Source organism: Schistocerca americana, chromosome 10, assembly GCF_021461395.2.
Source record: "Schistocerca americana isolate TAMUIC-IGC-003095 chromosome 10, iqSchAmer2.1, whole genome shotgun sequence".
Lineage (NCBI taxonomy): Eukaryota > Metazoa > Arthropoda > Insecta > Orthoptera > Acrididae > Schistocerca > Schistocerca americana.
The window spans coordinates 64,006,465-64,030,205 of NC_060128.1; the positions used below are offsets into that span (position 1 = coordinate 64,006,465).

Sequence of the window (23,741 nt, forward strand, 5' to 3'; positions counted from 1 at the left end):
CTCCCGCTTATGGTTACAGAAGTGTGGCTGGGCGCAACTACTTAATATTGTCCCGGCTGGGAAATAATAGTAAATCTGGGGCTGATGCATAGAGCAGTTTGAGTTGCGGTGGGGCGGTGGGTCGTCTCCACGTGACCTGTGTTTACGTTCAGTAATTTTGTTGTTTCCTCTTCGTTTGTTGCTCTCATGTTAAATGATAACAAAACGGATTTTTGTGGCCGGGAGCTATCAAATGAATTAAAATACGTTTGAATAATTACGGAAGGCCAAAATTTGTTATTAGTTTCAGATATTATTTCCACCTTTCTGACAGTCAAGCTTAATTGCCTTGCAGAACAATGAAGTTATTTTTGCTGGTTTGCTAAAGAGATTCCATTAATCTTTTCTGCTGAGGCAGTCAATTTATTTGAAATGAAGTATTTTATTTCACAGTATTGGTTAGTTTCAAATGTTCGCTGCATTTCAAGTGCACGTATGGCATTATGCCATAATAAAGAACCAAACATGAGATAATACAGTACTGGTACTTCAAGAAAATTTACATACAAGTGTGCATTTTAAGCCGTATTATGCATTTCCAATGCTCTTGACGTATTCTCTGATGTCTTGATCCTTGTATGACGCAATGTAAGATCTTTTAATGTTTTACACATACGAACATATATATGGGCTTTCTGCGACATCGTAGCTGCGCAAGCGCGGTGACGCCTGTTATCTGGAGCTCTCTTGCAACTTATGAAATGAACCTATTTCTAACAGGTCGCGGGAAAATATTACGAATGGTGGTTTCAAAAGCATTACATTTAAAGCAAATTTCCTTTTACGCAATATGAACTATGTGTGAGAATGTACGATGAATTTCTTAAATCACAAAGAGTTTGACTCTGATTTAAGAATCAACTCTTTTAGGACGACCATTTAGAAGAATTTCGAGCCCAAATCAGACATTTATGTCGCAATTAAAACTTTTACTGGCACATTTGTGCGATGTATCTTAAAGTGTATCCCGCGCAAAAAAGATCAACATTATATATGGAAGCTTAACTTCTCTTCCAGCTTATTAATCTTAGAGACCATATTATATGCAAATGCTATGTATATTAATTTAACCCATTAACTGTTCTTATTTGTGTGTTCGCGCTACTGAAGAGTGATCTTGCTATTGGCTGACTATATCACATGACCTATGCTGGCATCAGCTGCCGAGATCATGTGACATGAGCTATGACTGGTCTACAAAAACGCATCATAATCTCGATTTCAATGCTTCGGAAAGTGACATGCGTTGTTTATTATACCTTCGTAATACGAAAATATGTAGCTGCACATCAAAACGTGTCCCCCCCCTCCCTCCCCCCCGAGTTTAGTTTTCAAAAGTGCCGGGAAATTCTACATCTGCATATAAAACCATAAACCTTCAAAGGATTGATGAGTTTTACAGTGCCGAAGAATAACTTAACACAGAAAAAGTGTATTTCCACCCAGGTGAAAGTGTATTTTTAACTGGGAAATCTGGGAAAAATATGGGAATTTTTTTTCCTTATCCATGTATACACCCTGACTGTGTGTCGGACTCAAACAAGGAACCTCTGCCTTTTGTGGGGACTGAGCTACTCGAGCACAATTCGTGACCCTCTCTCAGAGCTTCACTTCCACCAATACATCTCCTACCTTCCAAATTTCCAAAGAGACCAGGTAAAGTAGTACTGAATCATATTTCTCTGTGAACCCTGACATATAATGGATGTACTTCACAAGTGAATGGTCCGTGATGTTATGAGGTTACGTACTGAAAGATTTTATTTGTGGTATAGAGAAGAGAAGAGTCTTATTAAGTGTTCATAACCATTTATAGTGGTAAACAGCAGTTTCACTGCACTTGGAAAATTATTTTCATTGTTTGCAGATGTTCGGTTACCCTACTGGTCTCGGTGCTCTGCTTGTACGCAACTCCAGTTCTAATGTCCTCAGAAGGGATTACTTTGGAGGAGGGACTGTTCAGATTGCATTATCGAGTGAGAGATTTCACGTGCCTCGAGAAGAGATCAGTGAGCGGTGAGTACAGCTGTATACAATTCATTAACATATTCTCGCACGAAGGAATACTTTAATTTGGTGGAAGGAGTTTAGAATCTACATCTTAATGTTAAATCTATGCTCCCAGTGACTGGACATTCATTATATCAATAGTTTCTTAAACAGCTATCAGTATGATAATGTATAGCACTCTTGCAAAAATCTCTTTCACTGGACATGTTGCAAACTAGGGAGCTCCATTAGCCAGACATATATGAGGGTCATTCAATAATTGAAGAGAGAAATTAGTGTGAGGAAAAAACTGTTAGTTAGGGCTTTAAGTTGGCATCACTGGGATGAGCCCTGATCAGCCGATGTATCGACATTGCTTTGTTTATAACCTCAAAAATATATTTCAAGGTGGAGAGTCCGCTTGAAATGTCCACATTAGTTGAACAACGTTCTGTTATTCGTTTTTTACTTGCTGAAGGCGAAAAACCAGTGAATATGTACTGTAGAATGTCTAAAGTTTATCGTGAAGGTTGTATGATTGGTGCAAATTTTTGCAAGTGGGTAGAACAGTTCAAAAATGGTCACAACTTGGTGACTGATGAACGCCATTCTGGCCGACCAGTTGCAGTTTTTACTCCGTCACTTGAAAGTCGAATTGCTGACTTCATTCATACCGATCGCTGTGTGACTGTGGAAATGATAGTTGATAAGGTTCAAGTTAGTATTGGTACAGTTAATAACATTATCTGTAACAAGCTGAAGTACCGCAAAACATGTGCAAGATGGGTCCCAAAAGAGTTTACGTGGCTACACCACAAAAGGAGGTTGAGAGTGTGCACAGAGCTAAAGGAACATTATGAAAGAGAAGGTGACCACTACCTCAACAAAATTTTAACTTGTGATGAAACTAGGCTTCACTATTATGAGCCAGAATCAAAAAGACAAAGCGTGGAGTGGAAGCACACCAACTCACCTGCCAAGAAAAAATTCAAAAGCCAAGCATAAGCAGGAAAAGTAATGTTGACGGTGTTTTGGGATGCTGAAGGTCCAGTTTTTTGTGATTTTCTCAAAGGCCAGTGTACAATGAACAGCCAGTTCTACTCAGATTTGCTTTTAAACAAGGTGAAATGAGCAATGAGAGAGAGAGACGTCGTGGATCTCAGAGGAGAGGTGTGATACTCCAGCAATACAATGAATGTCCTTATATTGCTCAACTAACCCGTGAAACCATCAACATAATGGGCTGGGAAGTACTGCCTCATCCCCCTTACAGTCCTGAGTTAGCACCTAGTGATTTCCATTTGTTTGATGCACTGAAAGAGGCTTTATGTGGGAAGAGGATCCAGGATAATGAGGGTGTGAAAAAGTTTGTGGGAAATTGGTTCAAACATCAAGATAAAGATTTCTTTGTAACCAGAATAAAAAAGCTTGTAGCCCGTTGGAACAAGTGCATAAATGTTCAAGGGAATTATGTTGAAAAGTAGAAGAAGTATTGTTTTGTAAAAATAAACACTTTTTTTCAGACCAATTTGTCTCTTTAATTATTGAATTATCCTCATACTTTCCTCAGGTTTTGGTACTCCAAGCCATAGAAGCACAAGAAGCTCCTTGTTGTCTGAAATAATGGATTGTTGTTGTTGTTGTTGGTGGTGGTGGTGGTGGTGGTGTGTGTGTGTGTGTGTGTGTGTGTGTGTGTTTTAACTTATTCAGCATATAATTCTATTTCACAACACATAGAAATTAAAAATTATAAATACTCTATTCCTCCAGATGAACTTCTTACTGTAATCTCTCCTTTTACTAAACAACCTCAATTTTTGTGTGCTATTTCATCCTCATTGTTAATTGTTTTCTGTATCACTCATCTTGTATCCTGAAACTTATCGACTCTCCCAATATTGCTCTGATTCCCGAGGAAAGACATCAGCATTTGTTGAGGACAGTTGCCGTGCATACATTTTGATATGTATTTGCATATTTGCCATCACTAGCCCTTTTCAATACAGTATTTTTCTGTTTTTCACATCTTTCTGTTTTCTCCACATATCGTCTTAGTTACTGATAGAGAAATCTGTGTTTTCTGAAGCTTATGTTCTATGAATATTTTTGTGTTAGGAGCACTCAGTTGGGTACATTTATTCACATTTGATTCTTCTTGAAGTTTCACCTTTGACTTCTAGTCTTGGCTTTTCATGATACCAAATAAGACTAATAGTGGATATTGAATGTATACAGAGAAGGGCAGCACAAATGGTCACAGGATTTTTGATGAATGGGAGAGTGTCACAGAGATACTGAAGAGACTGAACTGGCAAACTCTTGAAGACAGACAGAAATTATCCTGAGAAGGCCTATTAATAAAGTTTCAAGAACTGGCTTTCAATGATGACTCTAGCAGTAAGCTACAAACTCCTAAAAATTACTCCCGTAGGGATTGTGAGGATAAGATTAAATTAATTACAGCATTCACAGAGGCATTTAAAATTGTTTTTGCCATGCTCCATATGTGAATGGAACAGGAAAAACTAATAACTGGTACAGTGGGACGTACCCTCTGCCATGCACTTCACAGTGGTTTGCAGAGTACAAATGTAGATTCTTATATTTAATATATAATATAAAATAATAATATGTATATCTTTAGTGACTTTGGCCTGATGTCACTATGGCCTGACTGTAATGGAACAGATTTTATAACAATATTAGAACACATAATACATTATAAGTAAAAACAGTAAAGTCACTAAAAATTGCCTGGAAATAATGAATTTCCTATAGCTTCTGGTTTGACAACTGATACCTTTGATCAATAAAAGAAAGTTTTCAAGGAGATTCTCAGAAGTCAGAAGTCTATATAGAAAGGAGGCATATGCCGAATTTTGTGGAGTGGAAAATATAGTCATTTTGTTAAAGGTGCCATTACAGCCTTTGGTTTTTTTCTTTGTTGACTCTTGAGTATTTTGTTGAGGACCTTTCTGGAAAATAGAGTTCAGCAGAAAGTGAAAAATGTACAATAATCTCTTGGCTGTTATGACACTGTATTAAAAAAACCCACACTCATCAGTAATGCTTTCTTGCAAACTCAAGCAGAATATGTCCATAGCAGACTCATTAAACTCCATAGTGGCTTGCCACATACTTCAGTCCTCCTTCAGCTGTCTTCAACTCGTACATTTGTGACCTCTCAGAAACTGCAGCTCACAAATTCATCAACTTCACAACATGAGTCTCATCGAAAGAAGAAATTTTAGTGTCATGGAGGACATCCTATACAATGACCTTCAAAATATCATTTCAAAAAACAGCCCTGGAATTTCGTCCACCAAAGATAGAAATAAATCCGTAATAGTGGGTCAAACTACTAGCCTAGAGTCAGGTTCAGGAGTTGCACATTACGGTATAATACTGTCTGAAAGTAACTGGGTGTAACTGTAGACATAACCTTATCATACCAGCACCATCTTCAGAAACTGACTATTAAACTTCTGAAGCTGTGATGGATTCCCAGGCAGATGAGCCAGAACTTTCTGGAAAGCAGACACGAGTAGGCTACGAACAATTACTTTATCATTAGTATATTCATAAACTGAATATTGCTTTTGTGTATGGCTGAATGGTGCCCATATTTCACAATGAGAATTATACTCGGTACAGTGCTCCCCACCCCTGTACAATGGCTACTCACAGTGAGTCCACTGACTGACCTCTGACAAGCTCAGGATACCTTTAAGACTTTTTCTGCGTCATTCAGTTGTCGGAAGATATGAAACGTTAACAGTACTGTATATTGACACTTCTCTCAGTGTACTTTTCTGGACTTACCAGGCACTGCCAGAAGCTCTTAGTGGCAGTTATGTCTCTTAAAGCTAGCAAAAGGAGATAATTCAAAGAGCAGAGAAATATTTTACAAGTTCATGCACCATGTGAATGTGCTCTTACTTGATATCAGTAAGCATACCATCTGTAAATCCATAGTTGCAGTTCCCTTTTAAGTTAAGTATCCCAACAACGGGTTATTGTCCCTCAAGTAGGGGTATAAACAAACAAACAAACAGGCAAACTTTGTTCAAACAAGCCTTGAAGGCACAATGGTACTGACCGACTGCCATGTTATCCTCAGTTGGATGTGGATACAGAGGGGCTTTCCCAGCTGTTGTCAGTTTTGCTGACCGTAGCTGCTACTTCTCGATTGAGAAGCTCCTCAGTAGTTCCTCATCCCACTTGCCAACCGCACTCAGCAGACCCGGACTGTCACCCGAACGAGAGCCAGCCGAGCCTGATGGTGCTTAACTTTGGTGGTGTGACGGGAACCGGTGTTACCGTAATGGAAAGGGTGTTGGCTCGAGTAGGGGTACAAGAGTTATCAGAATGAGAGCTGATGTCACAATGATTAGAAAACAGAGAATTTCTTAAACTGTGTTCCTGTCTCACTGATTTGATTGAAATTACCTCAGAAAACAGAAAACGTGTGAAGTACAGTCTTGTCACAACTGCATCCACTTGTACATTATTTGTGTGTTGTCTGAGAAGCAGTCAGTATTTCCCTCTCCAGCTCATATCTGTCCACATGGGAAAGCCTCCAGGACACCAAAATCAGCATATCAGCCATTTTTGTTACCTCAGCTTGCCCTGCTATGTTGGATAGCAAGAAACTGGTCACTAAATAAATGCCCAAAAGTCTCCAATTTGCCTACCATAGTGATTTTCTTCATTGCAGTACCAATTTAAAATTAAGCTACTAGGAACCGAACACATCAAAAGTTTGTTTAAAAATAACAGTTAGGTCCACAGTATAGGTTTGGCAAAATGTCCATTTCAGATTATGTCCAGGAGACTGGAGAACTGCTCTCCTTGCACCCATAAGGCAACAGAAGAAAGTGCTTCCACAAGACTGAAATGTAATAATCCTGGCCAAAGATGCATGAGAATTAGCCGATATGTATTTTTCACCTAATGAAATGTGGCGATGAAGGTAGTCTGTCACATCCTTTTGACCTCGACAACATCCGTGACCTTTTTGCTAAACAGACTTGCTTTTCCCTAGCTGCATTGGCCCAAACTTAATAGAATATGCTGTGATGTAGAAAGAAGTGCTCTACATCAGTGGGTCATGTTAGAATCTCATTCTTGTGACTAACACACTGGAGTGAAGCCATGGCACACACTGTAAAGGCATTCAGTGGAAGAGCTGGATCATACATGTGTAGGGTGATCAGACGTCCGGATAAATCTGGACGTGTCCTCCTTTTTATCTCTTTGTTCGGAGTCCTGGCAGATTTTTGCATTGTCCTCCTTTTTTGCAAATTTGCCCATAATAAAATTATACTTGCAACTATTTTCATTCTATTGCTTTTTTTTTTTTTTTAAGGGCCAAGTATTTTTGTGAAAGTAAGCCTGTTGATTGTCATTCAGAATCATTACAACTTTCAGAATACTTTTTCAGTATATCAAGGCACAAGGCAAATTCAGAAAGCAATTTTTACTCATTACAACAAGCAATTTTTACTCATTACAACACAGTGGATTGGTGACTGGAACTGGTTGAATCTCAAATCTGTTAAAGGCTTGCTGATGGTCCAGTATAAATTTAAAGAACTTTCCAGTACTGAGCGAGCCTACTCTGGTACAGAAAATTGTATCTTAAGAGAAGTACCAATAAAAGTTAAGAAATATATGTTTGTCTATTAATTAATTAATTTATTAAATTTGAACATATATTTCTGTGTGTCCTCTTCGTTTTTCTTTGGTTTCTTTTTTTATACATCTGCAACCAGTACATCCATACGTATGTCCACTAAGACACTCACTTGACTGAAAAACCCTATGACTGTGCAAGATCAATAGAGAGCTTTAATTCTTCAATCTTCACTGTTTTTAATTTTCTGGATGTGAATCAGTAGCTCGGTGATGAAGTGCCAGAATTTGGATCCAAATGCTCAGGTTCGATTCCCAGTCAGTTTTATGGTTCTGATTGTCACTTCCAACTGCTTTCACCTCTGACAGAGTTTGTCGACATGTCAGAGGCCGAATTGCACCGTGTTCCGGAGTCCGTGTTAAACTCTAGGTCCTGTTCAACAGTTCAGAGCTTGGAGAAAGGCAATACCATGCCAGCTCTAAAAGAGCCTGGGACTTATAAAGTACTGTGGTGTTCATACCAGCTTTTGGATTGAGGTCAGCTTTACTTACATTGTAAATACACTTGTGTGTACAACCTTCATAGTTTATTTTTCTCATGAGATACAAACTAACTGGTTTATATACAGGAGACATATCAGAAATTTACATTGTAGTTCTCATAATTTTTATGCTAATAAAGAATTATGTGACAATAAAAATATGTTTCTAGAAAGCGCTTGATTTGTATAAAAAAGAGGATATGGTACCGTCACCTACCGGTGATCGTTTTTTTGAAATTTAGGTGTGTTAGTACATTATGTAGTACATTATGTAGACAGCCAACTGAAATGGACAAACCATGTCAACATTTTGGCAAAGAAATTATCCACAGCATGCTATGCTCTTAGAATCCTTGCACCGGTATGCAATAATACCTGTCTTAAAATAACATATTACGGATATCTACACTCAGTCCTCAGCTATGGGATCATGTTTTGGGGAACAAGTGCCAGTAACATACAAACTGTGTTCAAAGTACAAAAAAGAGCCATAAGGATAATAACAAATAGCAACAACAGGGCCCACTGTCTAGAATTATTTAGAAAGCTAGGAATTCTAACTGTTTCTTGTGAGTATATCTTTCAGAACATAATGTTCATTAAGAAAAATCTTAACATGTACAACACAAACAGCCTAATACATGACCATGAAACAAGAGCTTGTCACCACATCCATCTAGATAGAAAGAACAAGGCAAAGACACAAAAAAGTATATTTTACAATGGGATAAAACTGTACAACAAATTACCACAAGAAATTAAAGAAATAAATGAGCCCCTCACTTTCAGACAAAAGCTTAAAACCTTTTTAGTAAGTAAAAGTTTTTATACTGTAAAAGAATATTTAACATAGATGTAGATTTTTAGCAACATATGACATTATCACCAAAATATTATGTAATTATAAATATGTGTATGACTAGTTATAAAAACTACACAAAATATGAGAAACCTGTTTAATTGTAAATGTAAATGTGTGCTCATGTGTTGTAATCTGACGACATCCATACAATATTTATTGTTCCACGGATGAATAAATAAATAAATAAATAAATTTTAACACTTTTTTTCCCAGAGGTATTGGTACGAGACACCTGCACATACCATCACATATCGGGCACAGCTTCTAGTAATAAATAGCTATATTTACTTAGTGGGATAAGTAACAAGTTTGATACAACTCAAGTTATCGGTCAGTCTTTCATAAATTCTTCTGCTGACTAATAGCACCTCTGTGCAAGTGCGCTATATAACTTCATTTACAGTGTACCTGATTTTATCTGCCTGAACTTGTTTCCTTTTAAATATACCTATTCTTGTATGTTAAGCATCTGGACATACAGTTTGAGTTGATGGGTGGGAACTGTCAAGTTTTTCTTGTTTATTCTGTCAGCATAGGCACAACAGGGGGCATTTACAACCTCCCCGTTGATCGTAGAATCTAGAATACAGAATTTTTATTCAACTGAATGGCCATCAGTTCACTGAAATATAATAAGCTTTTTGTGTCACCTATAAAATATAATTCTTACCACCAAGTGACCAACTCATTTATGCCAAAATTGGAAATTTAACAGTTTTGCCCCCATCCTCTGCCTGGAAAATTTGTGGGGACATCCAAATGAGTCATATGTATGACACGCGCGCGCGCACACACACACACACACACACACACACACACACACACACACACACACGTGAACAGCTCTGGATGTCAAGAGTTTTTAGATATCAAACACTTTTACATTGTACTTAATTAACAAAGAGAGAGAACAATACTACTTTTCAAGGAAATCCACACTGTGAGATTACAGTTTGTGGATCTTGTAGGATAGAAAATTATTTCTCAGTGTCTAAGACAGCTCAAACATTTCTTTCTTTTGTGTAACATCTGGAAATATATCTGAAGTGTTGGTAATAATATCCTAGAAGACTACTAAAACAAATTTTCTTTAATGTAAACATCATTTTCTCAAAATATCAGTTATGATAATTCTCATTCCTATGGTAAAAACTAGGTTTGAAGATGGTACTCTGCCATTCCTGTCAATCGTAGCAGTGCGTCACGGCCTGGAAGCAGTGGAGCGCCTCGTCCCGGGAGGCTGCGGAGGCGCCTTGGCAGCACGCCATTCGCTCTCGTTGGCCCGTCGGGTGTTTTACCACCTCTTGCGCCTGCACCATGCAAATGGAGCACCGGTGGCTGTCTTGTACGGAGACACAGACTACAGCAGCGTCGAGACCCAGGGAGCGGTCGTCAACTTTAATCTGCTGCGGCCTACAGGGGAATTCGTCGGTTTTGTCGAGGTGAAAGAAGATTGGCTTAATTTTGTTTCTTTCATTATTTTTTGTGTACAAATTTTGCCATGAGAGTGTTTTAGTAATTTGTTTTTGTGAAAGTGTAGAATTTAAAAAGGAAAAAGAAAGTGAATAGGTTACTGTGCGACAGTCGCTACACAATTTTGTGGTCATTTCAAAACTAAAGTTTGATTAAACCAACTTCAGTATTTATTTTTACTACCAATTTCAGGATCCCAACCATTGATAATAATAGTTGCATATGTCCTCTGTCTGATATGAGGAACATGTTGGAGAAAGTAACAAAAATAAGAAGCATGTTTTCATTAAAGTACTCATAAAGAGAATAAAAAGTGTCTTTTATTGCTACTTCTTGTGCTTTATTCCTAAAAGTATTGGTTTTACTTCTCATGAATAACAGGGACAGTTTTATTGAAGAATTGGCTTGGCATATTCTTAATTATGACGTCTCAATTCCATGAAAAGAATCGATCATCCTTCTTATTCGACCAGTACTCATTTTGTGTTATCATGAAATAGGGGAGGGAGTGTGGCAGATAAGATACACAATTAAGAGTGGCAACCATGAAAACACGGGCATCTCTGATTGTGACAAGATATTTTTATGAAATTTCTATCATAAACTTTCTTCTTTGAATGTGTAAACATTTTGTTGGCTCCCTACAACACTGGGAGAAATGGTCATAGTAATAAAATAAGAGAAATGAGAGTTCAAATGGAAAGATTTAGGTGTACATTTTTCCCTCTTGTCACTTGAGTGTGTAATAGCCTTAAAGTGATTTTGCCAAACATTGAAGTGTGAATTACAGAGTACCGTCAAACGGGGTGATTTTGGACATCGGGGCGAATTCGGACAGTATGGCTTATTTGCTCTTTGTTACTGCATAGAAATAGAGTTACTTATTTAACATCTGTGCGCCAGTTATTTTAAGCGCAAGATTCCATTTATCGCTTTCCACAACTTTTATTTTGCATCAATTGTTTCCCTAGGTGAATAATTGACGAACAGTCTCAGTGTTAAAAATCCATGCATTATCATAAAGTGGAAACTTTCTATTGTTGCGCTGAGTGGGAAGTTACTGTAACTGTAATTGTCGATGTGCTCAGTAGCTAACAGCATTGAGAAAATTTCTGTACAAGTTTGTCGAGATTCTCGTGCAAAGTTATAAAATAACAACGGTTTTTGTAAAACTGTGTACTGTGTGGGGTGATTTTGGACAATGCCAAGAACTTATAAGAGCAGGAGAGGTGCTACAGTACGGTGTAATTATGACCTGGAACTTTTAGATAAAGCCGTTCGTGATATTCAGAGTGGTAAATTATCATACAGAAAAGTGTGTGATTTGTATGGTATACCTAAATCAGCCCTGCAAAATAAAGTGCAGGAAGCACATCTGAAAAAATGGGAGGACAGCCAGTGCTAAATAAAGAAGAAGAAGAAGAAGAAGAAGAAGAAGAAGAAGAAATGTTGAAGCAAGGTATCTTGAGGGCTCACATTGGAGATTTCCCTTCACTAAATTGGATATTAGATATTTAGTTAAAGGCTACCTTGATAAATCTAGCTGAAAGGAGAAGAAATTTCATAATAATTGGCCAGGAGAAGAATGGGTGCATTTATTTCTCGAACGACAGTCAGAAGATCTTTCCATTCGCTTGAGTGAAAATATTGAATGAGCGCATGCAGAAGTGAACAAAGAGACTGTTTATTTAAATTCTTGCAAAATAAAAACTTATCTGTAATATATAAAATTCATTATATCATTCCATATCACTTATTTGTAACAAAGAGCTGCCTTAAAATGTGTAAAATGTCACCAAAATCAAATAAAAAACATGTAGAATTTTTAAAAAAGGCAGTAACTGTCCAAATTCGCCCTCCGTATACTGTAACTACGGACAGAGATTTAAAAAACACATGTCCGAAATCACCCCAATCCATGAGGTAACTTCGGACACTTTATTTAACTGCCTCAGATAAATATACCTACACATACACTTTCTGGTTCTGGGATATTTTATTTGTTACACATATACCCTACCACTTCCATAACAATCAATTTAATCTAACAATATATACGAAAGTTACAATCAGCATAATGACAAAACCATCCAAAATCACCCCGTTTGACGGTAGTCATATACTTCCAGATGTTTGCTGGTATTGAGAAAAGGGCTTATTTTTTATGTGCCCATTGTAGTGGCTTGATCAGTATTTAGTAGCAGAAAAGTCTGTATTTATGTAATTTTATTCATTGGTTGGGTAAAAAGTAATGTTTCCTTTAAGAGACTCATTTGCACCATTGTTTGTTTTTGGCAGTTTCGTACATTTGGGGATCTTAATTTTTTATTAACACAAATACATTTTTTTTTCTTGTTAGGAAAATATGGTGGTGTTGTTGTTGTTGTGGTCTTCATGTCCTGAGACTAGTTTGATGCAGCTCTCCATGCTACTCTATCCTGTGCAAGCTTCTTCATCTCCCAGTACCTACTGCAACCTACATCCTTCTGAATCTGCTTAGTGTATTCATCTCTTGGTCTCCCTCTACGATTTTTACCCTCCACGCTGCCCTCCAATGCTAAATTTGTGATCCCTTGATGCCTCAAAACATGTCCTACCAACCGATCCCTTCTTCCAGTCAAATTGTGCCACAAACTTCTCTTCTCCCCAATCCTATTCAATACCTCCTCATTAGTTACGTGATCTACCCACCTTATCTTCAGTCATTCTTCTGTAGCACCACATTTCGAAAGCTTCTATTCTCTTCTTGTCCAAACTGGTTATCGTCCATGTTTCACTTCCATACATGGCTACACTCCATACAAATACTTTCAGAAACGACTTCCTGACACTTAAATCTATACTCGATGTTACCAAATTTCTCTTCTTCAGAAACGATTTCCTTGCCATTGCCAGTCTACATTTTATATCCTCTCTACTTCGACCATCATCAGTTATTTTACTCCCTAAATAGCAAAACTCCTTTACTACTTTAAGTGTCTCATTTCCTAATCTAATCCCCCCGCATCACCCGATTTAATTTGACTACATTCCATTATCCTCATTTTGCTTTTGTTGATGTTCATCTTATATCCTCCTTTCAAGACACTATCCATTCCATTCAACTGCTCTTCCAAGTCCTTTGCTGTCTCTGACAGAATTACAATGTCATCGGCGAACCTCAAAGTTTTTACTTCTTCTCCATGAATTTTAATACCTACTCCAAATTTTTCTTTTGTTTCCTTTACTGCTTGCTCAATATACAGATTGAATAACATCGGGGAGAGGCTACAACCCTGTCTCACTCCTTTCCCAACCACTGCTTCCCTTTCATGCCCCTCCACTCTTATAACTGCTATCTGGTTTCTGTACAAATTGTAAATAGCCTTTCGTTCCCTGTATTTTACCCCTGCCACCTTCAGAATTTGAAAGAGAGTATTCCAGTTAACGTTGTCAAAAGCTTTCTCTAAGTCTACAAATGCTAGAAACGTAGGTTTGCCTTTTCTTAATCTTTCTTCTAAGATAAGTCGTAAGGTTAGTATTGCCTCACATGTTCCAACATTTCTACGGAATCCAAACTGATCTTCCCCGAGGTCCGCTTCTACCAGTTTTTCCATTCTTCTGTAAAGAATTCGCGTTAGTATTTTGCAGCTGTGACTTATTAAACTGATAGTTCGGTAATTTTCACATCTGTCAACACCTGCTTTCTTTGGGATTGGAATTATTATATTCTTCTTGAAGTCTGTGGGTATTTCGCCTGTCTCATACATCTTGCTCACCAGATGGTAGAGTTTTGTCAGGACTGGCTCTCCCAAGGCCATCAGTAGTTCTAATGGAATGTTGTCTACTCCTGGGGCCTTGTTTCGACTCAGGTCTTTCAGTGCTCTGTCAACTCTTCACACAGTATCTTATCTCCCATTTCATCTTCATCTACATCCTCTTCCATTTCCATAATATTGTCCTCACGTACATCGCCCTTGTATAAACCCTCTATATACTCCTTCCACCTTTCTGCCTTCCCTTCTTTGCTTAGAACTGGGTTTCCATCTGAGCTCTTGATATTCATACAAGTGGTTCTCTTCTCTCCAAAGGTCTCTTTAATTTCCCTGTAGGCAGTATCTATCTTACCCCTAGTGAGACAAGCCTCTACATCCTTACATTTGTCCTCTAGCCATCCCTGCTTAGCCATTTTGCACTTCCTGTCGATCTCATTTTAGAGACGTTTGTATTCCTTTTTGCCTGCTTCATTTACTGCATTTTTATATTTTCTCCTTTCATCAATTAAATTCAATATTTCTTCTGTTTCCCAAGGATTTCTATTAGCCCTCGTCTTTTTACCTACTTGATCCTCTGCTGCCTTCACTACTTCATCCCTCAGAGCTACCCATTCTTCTTCTACTGTATTTCTTTCCCCCATTCTTGTCATTTGTTTCCTTATGCTCTCCCTGAAACTCTGTACAACCTCTGGTTTAGTCAGTTTATCTAGGTCCCGTCTCCTTAAATTCCCACCTTTTTGCAGTTTCTTCAGTTCATAACCAATAGATTGTGGTTAGGGTCCACATCTGCCCCTGGAAATGTCTTACAATTTAAAACCTGGTTCCTAAATCTCTGTCTTACCATTATATAATCTATTTGAAACCTTCTAGTATCTCCCGGATTCTTCCAGGTATACAACCTTCTTTTATGATTCTTGAACCAAGTGTTAGCTATGATTAAGTTATGCTCTGTGCAAAATTCTACAAGGCGGCTTCCTCTTTCATTTCTTCCCCCCAATCCATATTCACCTACTATGTTTCCTTCTCTCCCTTTTCCTACTGACGAATTCCAGTCACCCATGACTATTAAATTTTCGTCTCCCTTCACTACCTGAATAATTTCTTTTATATCGTCATACATTTCATCAATTTCTTCATCATCTGCAGAGCTAGTTGGCATATAAACTTGTACTACTGTAGTAGGCATGGGCTTTGTGTCTATCTTGGCCACAATAATGCATTCACTATGCTGTTTGTAGTAGCTAACCCGCACTCCTATTTTTTTTATTCATTATTAAACCTACTCCTGCATTACCCCTATTTGATTTTGTATTTATAACCCTGTAATCACCTGACCAAAAGTCTTGTTCCTCCTGCCACTGAACTTCACAATTCCGACTATATCTAACTTTAACCTATCCATTTCCCTTTTTAAATTTTCTAACCTATCTGCCCGATTAAGGGATCTGACATTCCACGCTCCGATCCGTAGAATGCCAGTTTTCTTTCTCCTGATAACGACGTCCTCTTGAGTAGTCCCCGCCCGGAGATCCGAATGGGGGACTATTTTACCTATGATGTTAAAACAGAAGTCATTTATGATTATTTCTACATGACTTCAATGTAGACTGAAGACTCTTGCAGATTTAAAATAACAGAGCTTGGATTTCATAAATATAACATACTCCTCACTTGCAACAAATAAACATGTTATGTAAGACAGCTGATAGCTTCTCATTGGCACATTGCTTATTGTGTTACAGGTACTCAACATGGCAAATCTGCACAACATTCAGCTAAGGACAGGATGCTTTTGCAATCCAGGGGCATGTCAGGTGCATCTCAAGCTCTCTTCAGATGATGTCAGAAAACATTTCCAGGTATGACGTCAGTACTACTAACTTTCACAAAACTTTGTTGTATACTTTTTCTTGAACTTCTGTCACATGTAGCTTTATTACTTTATTACTTAGTACTATAACATATGATGAGATAAAAGAAATTATTGAGATAGTGAATGGAGGTGAAAATTTAATTATGATGGGGACTGGAATTTGCTAGTAGAAAAAAGAGGAGAAAGAAAGATAGTAGTTGAATATGGACTGGGGGAAAGGAATGGAAGAGGAATCCACCTGGTAAAATTTTGCACAGAGGATATTTTAATAATCGGCAACACTCGGTTTAAGAACTATGAAAGAAGGTTGTATATATGGAAGAGCCCTGGAGGCACTGGAAGGTTTCAGATTGATTATATGATGTCAATACACAGATTCTGTAGCCATATTTTAAATTATAAGACATTTCCACACACAGATGTGGCCTCTGTCCACAATTCATTGGTTATGAACAGTAGATTAAAACTGAAGACATTGCAGAACGGTAGGAAACAAAGGAGATGAGACCTGGATAAACTGAAAGAACCAGAGGTGGTTGAGAGTTTCAGTGAGAGTATTGGGGAATGATTGACAAGAAAGTGGAAAGGAATGGAGTAGAAGAGGACTGGGTAGCTGTAAGAGATGTAACAGTGAAGCCAGCAAGAGGACCAAACAGGTAGAAAGATGAGACCTTGTAGAAATCCTTGGGTAACACAAGAGATATTGAATGTAATTAATGCATGGAGAAAATATGAAATGGAGCAAATGAAGCAGCAAAAGGGACTACAAATGTCAAAAACAACGGGATTGACAGAAAATGCAAAATGGCTAAGCAGGAATGGCTAGAGGACAAATATAAAGATTTAGAAGCATAATTCACAAGTGATAATATATATACCACCTACAGGAAATTTAAAGTGGCCTTTGGGGAAAAGAGAAGCAGGTGTATAAATATCAAGAGCTCAGATGGAAAACCATTCCTAAGCAAAGAAGGGAAAGCTGAAAGGTGGAAGGAGTATAGAGGAGTCTACACAAGAGAGATTGAGTTGAGCAATGTTGTAGGGAAGATGACCTAGATGAAGATATGATAACTGCGAGAAGAATTTGACAGAGCCGTGAAGGACATATGTTGAAACAAGGCCCTGGGGATAGATGACATTCTGTCTGAACTACTGGTAGCCTTGGGAGAGACAGCTATGACTAAACTATTCTGTCTGCTGTGCAAGATGGTATGAGTAGGCAAAATATCCTCAGACTTCAAGAATAATGTAATAATTCCAATTCCAAAGAAAGCAGTTGCTGACAGTTCTGAAAATTACTGAACTGTCAGTTTAATGAATCATGGTAGCAAAATACTAACTAGAATTCCTGGTAGGATTCAAGGTCATGGTAGATCAGTTTGGAGTCTGGAGAAAGGTAGGAACACATGAGGCAATTCTAACCCAACGACTTCTCTTACAAGATAGGTTAAGAAAAGGCAAATCTATATTTATAGCATTTACAGACTTAGAGAAAGTGTTTGAAAGTATTAAGTAGAATACTCTCTTTGAAATTCTGAAGGTAGCAAGTGTAAAATATAGGGAGTGAAGGCTTTTTACAACTTGTATGGAAACCAGACAGCAGTTTTGAGATTTGGGGGGCATGAAAGGAAAGCAGTGGTGGAGAAGGACGTGAGACATGGTTTTAGATTATCCCCGGTGTTATTCATATTGTACATTGAGCAAGCAGTAAAGGAAAGAAAATAAATTTTTAGAGTAGGAACTAAAGTTCAGGGAGAAGGAATAGAAACTTTTGAGTTTTGCTGCAACATTGTAATTCTGTCAGAGACAGCAAGGGACTTGGAACAGCAGTTGAATGAAATGGCCAGTGTCTTGAAAGGAGGCTGTAAGTTAAAAACAACAAAAGAAAAACAAGGGTCATGGAATGTAGTTGGATTAAATTGGATGATGCTGTGGGAATTAAATTAGGAAATGAGACACTTAAGGTAGAAGATGAGTTTTTCCTGTTTGGGCAGCAAAGTAACTGATGATGGCCAAAGTAGAGAGGGTATGAAATGTAGGCTAGGAGTGACAAGAAAATTGTTTTTGAAGAAGGGAAATTTGTTAACATCAAATGGAGATTTAAGTGTTAGGAAGTCTTTTCTGAGGGTATTTGTCTGGAATGTCGCCATGTGCAAAAGTGAAACCTGAAAAATAAACAGTTTAGACAAAAAGAGAATAGAAACTTTTGAATTGTGGTGCTACAGAACAGTGCTGAAGATTAGATGAGTGGATCACATAACTAATGAGGAGATAATTAATAAAACTGGGGAGACAAGAAATTTATGGTAGAAATTGACTAAAAGAAGGGTTCGGCTGAGAGGACACATTCTGAAGCACTAATTTAGTGTTAGAGACAAGTGTTGGAGGCTAAAATAGTAAAGGGAGACCAAGAGTTGAATATAACAAGCAGATTCAGAGGGATGTACGCTGCAGTAGTTATTTGGAGATGATGATGCTTGCACAGGATAGAATGGCTCACAGAGCTGCATCTTCAGGTTGAAGACCACAACATCAACAAAAACTCTGTAATGTAACATTTAGATGTGTAAAAGGTGCTGAATATCTATAGAATAAATTCGTTTGGGAGGCTATCACCATTTTAAAGTTGTTCATAGCAGAAATAGCAGTAGCTACACATAGAAAGAAGAATAAAAGTAGGTCTGTTTAAGTGGTGGTGGTGGTGGTGGTGTGGGGGGGGGGGGGGGGGGGCAACAAATACTGATGTTTTAAATTTGAAAGTGTGTGGAAAAATAGCATTTGACAGGGCTGTCAGAGATTGAGACTAAGATGATTATGGGACCAAAGGAAGTGTTGTGTAATCAAACAATGGAAAATCCAGGATGGAATGTAACAATATTATGAAAAGGAAAGTTGGTAATCACCATATAGCGAAGATGCTGAGTCACAGATAGGAACAATGGCAACTGCAGGCTCTGGCAACTGAAGTCACACAAAATGTAATAGCAGCAGTTCATGATGGGAGTGGGAACTGGGTGGAAGTAAAGAGAAGGCTGGGACGGGGAGTCGGAGGGATAGCAGAGGGCAGCTAGGTGCAGTCAGGAGGTTTGACAGAGGGCAGGGGAGAGGTGGGGTGAGGGGTAGTGGAAAAGGAGAGAGGTAAAAATACTAGGTGCATTAGTGGACTGAGGGCTGTGTAATGCTGGAATGGGAACAGGAAATGGGTTAAACGGGTGAGAAAAATGACTAACGAAGATTCAGGTCATGTGAGTTATGGGAACATTGGATATATTGCAGGGAGAGCTCCCACTTGCGTAATTCAGAAAAGGTGGTGTTGGTGGGACGGGTCCGTATGGCACAGGCTGTGAAGCAGTCATTGAAATGAGGGATGGCGTGTGGGGCAGCGTGCTCAGCAAGAGAGTGGTCCACTTGTTTCTCGGCCACAGTTTGTCGGTGGCCTTTCGTGCGGTCAGACAGCTTGTCAGTTGTCGTGCCCACATAGAATGCAGCACAGTGGCTGCAGCTTAGCTTGTAGATTACATGATTGGTTTCATAGGTAGCCCTGCCTTTGATGGGATAGGTGATGTTTGTGACTGGACTGGAGTAGGTGGTGGTGAGAGGATGTACAGGACAGGTCTTGCATCTAAATCTATTATAGGAATATGAGCCACGAGGTAAGGGATGGGATCAGGGGTTTTGTAAGGATGGACGAGTTTATTGTGTAGGTTTGGTGGACAGCGGAATACCATTGTGGGGGGGAGGGGGGGGGGGGAGGGAAGGGAAGGGAAGGGAAGAAAAGGAAAGTAAAGTAAAGTCAAAGTTAAAGTAAAGTAAAGTGGGCAGGGCAATTCTCATTTCAGGGCATGGCGAGAGGTAGTCAAAACCCTGGCGGAGAATGTAATTCAGTTGCTCCAGTCCTGGGTGGTGTTTCACCAGTGTGTGATCCGTACCAGATAGGGTTGGTAGAAGAGATACAGAAGATCCAACAGAGAGCAGCGCGCTTTGTTACAGTATCATTTAGTAATTGTGAAAGCATTACGGAGATGATAGATAGACTCCAGTGCGAAACTCTGGAAGAGAGATGCTCAGTAGCTCGGTACGGGCTTTTGTTGAAGTTTCGAGAACATACCTTCACCGAGGAATCGAGCAGTATATTGCTCCCTCCTACGTATATCTCGCGAAGAGACCATGAGGATAAAATCAGAGAGATTAGAGCCCACACAGAGGCATACTGACAATCTTTCTTTCCACAAATGATACTAGACTGGAATAGAAGGGAGAACCAATAGAGGTATTCAAAGTACCCTCTGCCACACATTGTCAGGTGGCTTGCGGAGTGTAGATGTAGATACCTCTCATCATGCCCTGAAATGAGAAATGTCTTGCCCACTACCATTCCCACCCCTCCCACAGTGGGATTCCTCAGCCCACCAAACCTATACAACATCTTCGTCATCCCTACAAAACCCCTGCTCCTAACCCCTTACCTCATGGCTCATATTCCGGTGATATACCTAGATGTAAGATCTGTCCCATACATCCTCCCACCTCCAGTCCATTCACAAACATCATCTATCCCATCAAAAGCAGGGCCACCTGTGAAATCACTCATGTAATCTAGAAGCTAAGCTGCAACCACTGTGCTGCATTCTGTGTGGGCATGACAACCAACAAGCGGTCTGTCCGCACGAATGGCTACCGACAAACTGTGGCCGAGAAACGAGTGGACCACCCTGTTGCTGAGCTCGCTGTACAACATGACATCCTACATTTCAGTGACTGCATCACAGCCTTTACCATATGGATCTTTCCCCACCAACACCAGCTTTTCTGAATTGCGCAGGTGGGAACTCTCCCTGCAATATGTCCTATGTTCCCGTAACCCTCCTGGCCTCAACCTTCGTCAGTCACTTTTCTCACTCATCCAACCCCTTCCCTGTTCCCATTCCAGCACTAAACAGCCCTCATTTCACCAACATAGCCAATCTTGCTATTTCTCTCCTTTTCTGCTACTTCCCCTACCCCCACTCTCCCTCGTCCTCTGTCTAACCTCGTAGCTGCCCTACTATCCCTCCACCTCATGCACTGCTGCTGTTGCTTGCAGTGTGGCTTCAGCTGCCAGAGGCTGCCATTGTGTGTGTGTGTGTGTGTGTGTGTGTGTGTGTGTGTGTGTGTGTGTGTGTGTCCGTGCGTGCGTGCGTGTGTCCGTGCGTGCGTGCGTGTGTTTTTTTGACAAAGGCCTTGTTGGCCAAGAGCTTATATTGTGACAGTCTTTTTGTTGTGCCTATCTCTGATTTAGATGTTCGCTATATGAACTGCTGTGTAACTTAGAGTGGCTTTGTGTTTGGGGGCTGGGGGAAGGGAGTATCAAGTACGCTGTGTTCAGTTGCGTGTTTAGCCTGCGGGTGGTCAACTCATCTCTCGGTCATAGTTTTGTGACGGCCATTCATTTTGGGTGTACAGGTGGTTGGTGGTTGTGTCCACATAAAGTGTTGTGTACAAATTACAGCAGAGCTGTATGAATACATGGTGTCACAGCAGTATGAATTAATAAAATCTTGTCGGGCTTCTTGCAGTGGTCTAGCGGTTCTAGGCGCTCAGTCCGGAACCGCGCGACTGCTACGGTCGCAGGTTCGAATCCTGCCTCGGGCATGGATGTTTGTGATGTCCTTAGGTTAGTTAGGTTTAAGTAGTTCTAAGTTCTCAGGGAATGATGACCACAGATGTTAAGTCCCATAGTGCTGAGAGCCATTTGAACCATTTGTCGGGCTTCCAGCTGTGCCCGTGGTTAAAATCCCACTGAGCTCTCCTTGAACATTGCAAGTGGTAAATGAATACCGTGTCGCTGTGGCCTTGCCATTACATAACTGCGCTGCTGGCTGTGAAGTAGCTGGTGCTTTCTTCCTCACCAAATAGGATAATGTTTTCATCCCGGGTTGGTTGTGTCCGTATCAACTTTGTGGTGGTCAGGTCCCAAGCTATACTGAGCTGCAAACCGCCACCTTCACTGAAGATGTTTTGAGGTATTTTGATTTCTGTGGCTTCTTTTGTGATGCTATCCCAAAATCCCTCCATTATCATAAAGACAGGCGTTTTGTCATATAGAAGTGTCAATTTTCAAAAGCATGTTCTGCCGTGGTTGTTTTTTTTTTTTTTGGATAGCGTAGGCATAAACACACCTGTGACTGTTTAAACACACACAAACATTGTCGTATTTCCTATATGATGACCAGCTGAATGGTGTGGCAATGGGAAGTTCATTAGCTCCATCCGTACCCAATTATGCAGGAAGCTGAAGACATCACTTTGGACAAAAATAAGCCAAATTGCTTTTAGCATTATGTTGATGACACATTTATCATCCAGCCCCATGGATGTGACAAAATTGGAAGAATTCTTAGATCAACTGAATGGCATTCACATTCACATTAGGTTTACAATGGAAGTAGTGATAAATGGTGCATTTCCTTGACTTGATCTCCTCATTCACTGAAAACCAATGGGCATCTCAACCACAGTGTCTCCAGAAACTATGCACACACAGATTGGTATATGCATGCTCTCAGCTACCACCTACTAGCACAAAAACATGGTGTTCTGGAGATCCTCATCCACTGTGCCGAAGTCATCTCATACGCTGAAAATCTGCCACTAGAACTACGCCACCTTTGAAAAGACTTCCAGGAAAATAGTTACAGTCACCACGAAGTGTCACAGGCTATTTCTAGTGAGACTGACAAAGAAGAGAGGAAAAAAATTGCATTTTTGTCTTTATGTGGCACGGCCTCAGAAAAGATTAGCCAGCTCCTGAAGAGACATAATATTTCATCAGTGTTCAGGCTCCTAGCAAAAATACAACAGCTCATGAGGCCTGTGAAGGACCATGTAGGGCTCACATCAGAATGCCTGGAGAGTATAAGATATCATGTCAATGTGGCTGCTGCTAAGCTGGCCAAACAGTATGCACTGTGGAGCAAAGCCGGATGGAACGTGAGAGGTGCTTATGCCTATGCTATCCAGAAAGATCAGCTGTGGCAGAACACACTTTCAAAAATCGGCATCAAATTATATTCGACAAAATGTCTGTCACTATGAGAATGAAGGGATTTTGGGTACAGCATCATAAAAGCAGCCATAGAAATTAAAATATCTGGATATGCCACCAATAAGGATGGTGGTTTGCAGAATAGCACAGCCTAGGGTCCCGGCCGTCACAAGGTTGAAGTGGGTGCAAAGGGTGTGGGGCGAAAGCATTACTGTATTTGGTGAAAATGTATGAGAATTCTGCAATGAATAAAAAACTCTTTATTGCAAATTCCAGGGGTGGAGTGCCCCCACTTGCCCTCCCTCCTCGATTGCAGACAGCTGTGTGCTCCATTGCAGCTAGTTCATGGGGTTGGTGGGAGGATAAAGACATTTGAAATCTGTTTGTGGACTGGATTTGTAGCTAATGTCCTTCTGTGATGGTGTCAGTAGGACTTTCAGCATTCTAGGCAAAAGGTTGTGTGTCACTGCAGGTGGACCATCTACAGTTGGCCAGACTATATGGGAGAGACTTTTTACTGTACAAGGTATGGCAGCTGTCAGTGTGCAGT

At 39.6% G+C, this 23,741-nt stretch overlaps 1 protein-coding gene across 1 annotated transcript in view; it reads left to right on the plus strand.

Moving 5' to 3' along the window:
• The window catches only part of LOC124552479 (molybdenum cofactor sulfurase 2), a 162,196-nt gene that overhangs the window by 63,592 nt on the left and 74,863 nt on the right, over positions 1–23,741 (plus strand). The window contains exons 5-7 of the mRNA XM_047126760.1: positions 1,907–2,055; positions 10,223–10,508; positions 16,037–16,153. Of these exons, the coding sequence (XP_046982716.1) occupies positions 1,907–2,055; positions 10,223–10,508; positions 16,037–16,153 (552 nt within the window). The remainder of the gene's footprint in view (positions 1–1,906; positions 2,056–10,222; positions 10,509–16,036; positions 16,154–23,741) is intronic.